This window comes from Trypanosoma theileri (genome assembly GCF_002087225.1).
Source record: "Trypanosoma theileri isolate Edinburgh chromosome Unknown TM35_Tth_9_V1, whole genome shotgun sequence".
NCBI classification, from domain to species: Eukaryota; Euglenozoa; class Kinetoplastea; order Trypanosomatida; family Trypanosomatidae; genus Trypanosoma; species Trypanosoma theileri.
In genome coordinates, this window is record NW_021639851.1 from 397,625 (window position 1) to 400,974 (window position 3,350).

General features: G+C 41.8%; 2 protein-coding genes across 2 annotated transcripts; both read left to right on the forward strand.

The window, feature by feature from the left end:
* Positions 1–311: 311 nt before the first annotated feature.
* TM35_000092570 (uncharacterized protein) lies at positions 312–1,490 on the forward strand (the record flags this gene model as incomplete). The annotated part of the gene is made up of 1 exon (XM_029024496.1): positions 312–1,490. One exon carries the CDS (start codon positions 312–314, stop codon positions 1,488–1,490), a length of 1,179 nt encoding a protein of 392 aa, XP_028884273.1.
* Positions 1,491–1,754: 264 nt separating this feature from the next.
* On the forward strand, positions 1,755–2,258 carry TM35_000092580 (AP-1 complex subunit sigma; the record flags this gene model as incomplete). The annotated part of the gene is made up of 1 exon (XM_029024497.1): positions 1,755–2,258. One exon carries the CDS (start codon positions 1,755–1,757, stop codon positions 2,256–2,258), a length of 504 nt encoding a protein of 167 aa, XP_028884274.1.
* Positions 2,259–3,350: the final 1,092 nt, after the last annotated feature.

Here is a 3,350-nt window from a genome sequence, read left to right on the forward strand (position 1 = left end):
TTTTTTTTTTTTATGTCTCTGTGAGAGAGAGAGAGAGAGAGAGAGAGAGAAAGTATATCTTAGGAGCTACTGAGGGGATTCTTCATATCAGTGGGTTTTATGATGACACCATCTTGTTATTTCCCGTTAATTAATCCTCTGTTTTTTTTTTTGTTGTTGTTGTTGTTTTGTGTGTCTGTATATGTGATGGGGGTAATTTGTTAAATGAGATAGGATGTAATATTTTATTTCAAAACGGAGGCGGAAGCTGTGCTGAGTGTGGAGGGAAAAGGAAAAGATAAACAACATCAACAACAACAAGAACGAAAGTAATGAGCGAGGAGTATCTCGAGGCGGCGTCATTTCTCGCTTACGCCGCTGCCCGTGCTGCCCATACTTCCCTTACTACACAAGAACTTGAACAGGTTCAACGTGCAAGTATGATAATGGATAGACGCTTGATGAGATTGAAACAATCCTGTAGGGATAAACAGAGAAATCCGTTATGGACACCTATATTATCATCAACAAGGAGATTACAGTCAATACAAGAGGGTGTAGTGGGAGCTTTCCTTGAACGTCCTCTCCAATGTACCGCAGTTGTAGTAAAGAGAAAGACGGAGGTAAAGGGATGTGAAGAAGGAAACCGAGTTCCGGTGGAAATCAAAAATTCTCGGTACAATATGAAAGGACAGCAATTAAGAGGAAAAAGGAGACCATATGAAGTGTTTGCACCGCTTTCAAGACTCTCCATTGAGGAGGAGGAGGAGGAGGAGGAAAAGGAGCAAGAAGAACAAAATAAGCATTTTCTTCATCCTTTATCTTTTTCTGATGATATGGAGGTGAAGAACGATTTCAAACCCTTAGTATCACAAAGAACTGATACAGAATGGAAAAAAGAAAAAACTACGAGAAATCATGATTTGGTTCTAACACCTTGTAAAGAAAGAGAACCGCTCTCTGTTGATGCTATGGATAAAAATTCTTTGAATCTCACTCAATCATTTTTGCGTTACCGTCTAATTGAAGCTCCGACAAATATCTTACTAGAGAAGAGAGATATTAAACTCACTTCAGCGAGTGGTATCGTCTCGAATAACCTTGTTCATATGGAAAGAAGTCCTGGTATGGAAAACTATAGATCTCTACTGCGTCCAACTGGAAATTTGAGAAGTTTTTTTTCAAGAAAACTGATGGCACCTGAAATTTTAATGGATGATGATAATAATGAAAATAATAATAAAGAGGGAAATAAATGTGATGTTATTTCTCCATTAAGGTTTAGAAAATGTGAAGAGGGTGGTAAACACGTGCATTATCACATCGTGAAGCGTATGGAGACGGTTGAGAGTATCGCCGCTTTGTATGGTATTCACCCAGACGTTTTGTATGAACTTAATCCCTCAGTTTTATTAGAGGGAGAAAATGGCATAGTTTTTTATCGCGCTGCACTTCCGCCTGAAACAGTTTTGCGTGTTATCATTTCATACCCTTTCTTGAAGAAAGGGTAAGATAGTTTTTTTTTTTTTTTTCGTATAATGGGGGAGTATCTTTAATTCGTTTCCTTTTATATGTTTTTTTTTCTTCCCTTTACGACTCTCCATGTGGGGTGTATGTAAAAAAAATATATTTCCTTGTATATAAAATGATGTGTGCGTGTTTCTCTTTTCTATCTTTTTTTTTTGTTTGAAGCAATTATACAAAGGAGTTTTACCCAAACGCATATATATATATATATACCGAGTAGTGGAAAAAAGAAGGATTAGTATTCTCAAATGATAAAATATTTGCTTCTTATTAGCCGTCAAGGCAAGTTACGCCTAGCAAAATGGTATGTGACTTTTTCAAAGAAGGAAAAAGCTAAAATTGTACGTGAAGTTTCTCAACTTGCTTTGGGCCGTTCAGTTCGGTTTTCAAATGTTCTGGAGCACCGAGGTTCTAAATTTATTTGCCGTCGTTATGCTTCACTCTACTTTATTGCTTGTATTGATAAAGATGATAATGAGTTGATTACCCTTGAGATTATTCACCACTTTGTGGAAATCTTAGACCGCTATTTTGGTAACGTTTGTGAATTGGATCTTATCTTTAACTTTCATCGAGCTTATTTTGTGTTAGATGAAGTGATGCTGGGTGGCGAATTAGAAGATAGTAGCAAACGAATGATTTTAAAGTATGTTCAAACGCACGATAGTATGGCAGAAGAAAGTGAACAGTCGGGATCAAATGGTGCCGCAGCTGCTTTGGCAGCCACAGTTGGAGCACTGAGGAGTTCTTAGAAAAATATAAAACTGCCAAAATATCTTTTTTTTTTTTTTATAGTTCTTTTCTGTTATTTTATTTTATTTTTTTTTTTTTATGGACCTTCCTTTTCCAAACTGTAGTGCTGTGTTGGTTTTTCAAATCTCCTTCTTTTTTCTTTTTCTTTCTTTAAATATGTTTGATGGCGCGGTTCTCTTTTCAATAGCGGGACCTTTTTTTTTTTTTTTTCGGTTTTGAGACCCTTGGCGTTTCCAGCGGGCGAAACGGGGGAGGAGGAAGGGAGGAGCCGACCGCAGGGACCATTGTTCAACCGGAACTGGCGGCGCGGGGGCGCGAGAGAGTCGAAGAAAAGAGGAAGAAAGGAAGGAGTGAAAAATGAAGGGGCTGGCGGGCGGAAGCGCCGGACCAGAAGGAAAGCCAGCCCCGGGGCCGCCCGCCGGCGGGGAAGGGGAGGGGGAGAACCCGGCGACGGAAGGCGGGGGGGATAGAGAACGAGCGCCGCGCGTTTTGCAAATTCCGCCGGGCCGCAGTGCGGGATTTGTGGACGCCGTCCGCGGCGCGAGAGCGCTCGGCGCTTCGTCCGGGCCGCCCGGGGAAACGAGTGTCCGACGGTGGGTGCGGCGGGCCTGGAAAGAGCTCGGTTCGATTTAACAAAAAAGATTAGATAAAACGAAAATGATTTTAAAAAAATAAAAAATAACAAAAAAAAAAAAATGAGCCACCGAGCGGTTTTCGCCGGTGTTATTTATTTTTTTTTTTTTTTTATTAATTTTGCGCTTTCCCCTGAAGAAATTTTATTTTTTCAAAGAGAAAAGGATCCGGCGGGCCAGGGGGGCCGGGATCGATTGCTCTCTGCCTTAGTTTTTTCGTTACCACCCTCCCGCAGCGGCCAACCGCGCGCGAGGGTGGAGGGGTACCCGCTGGAGGAATTTGGTTTCTTTTTTTTTTTCCCCGCTGTTTTGTTGGCGAAGGCGTCGCGCCCGCCATCGCCCGCCTCCCCGCATCGAAGGGCGCCCGGACGAACAAAGTTTTCTCCCCCTCTTTTTTTTCTCTGAAATATTTTTTGCGAGGTTCTCCGCGCCGTTGGCGGGTTCGAAACGCCGTCGGCG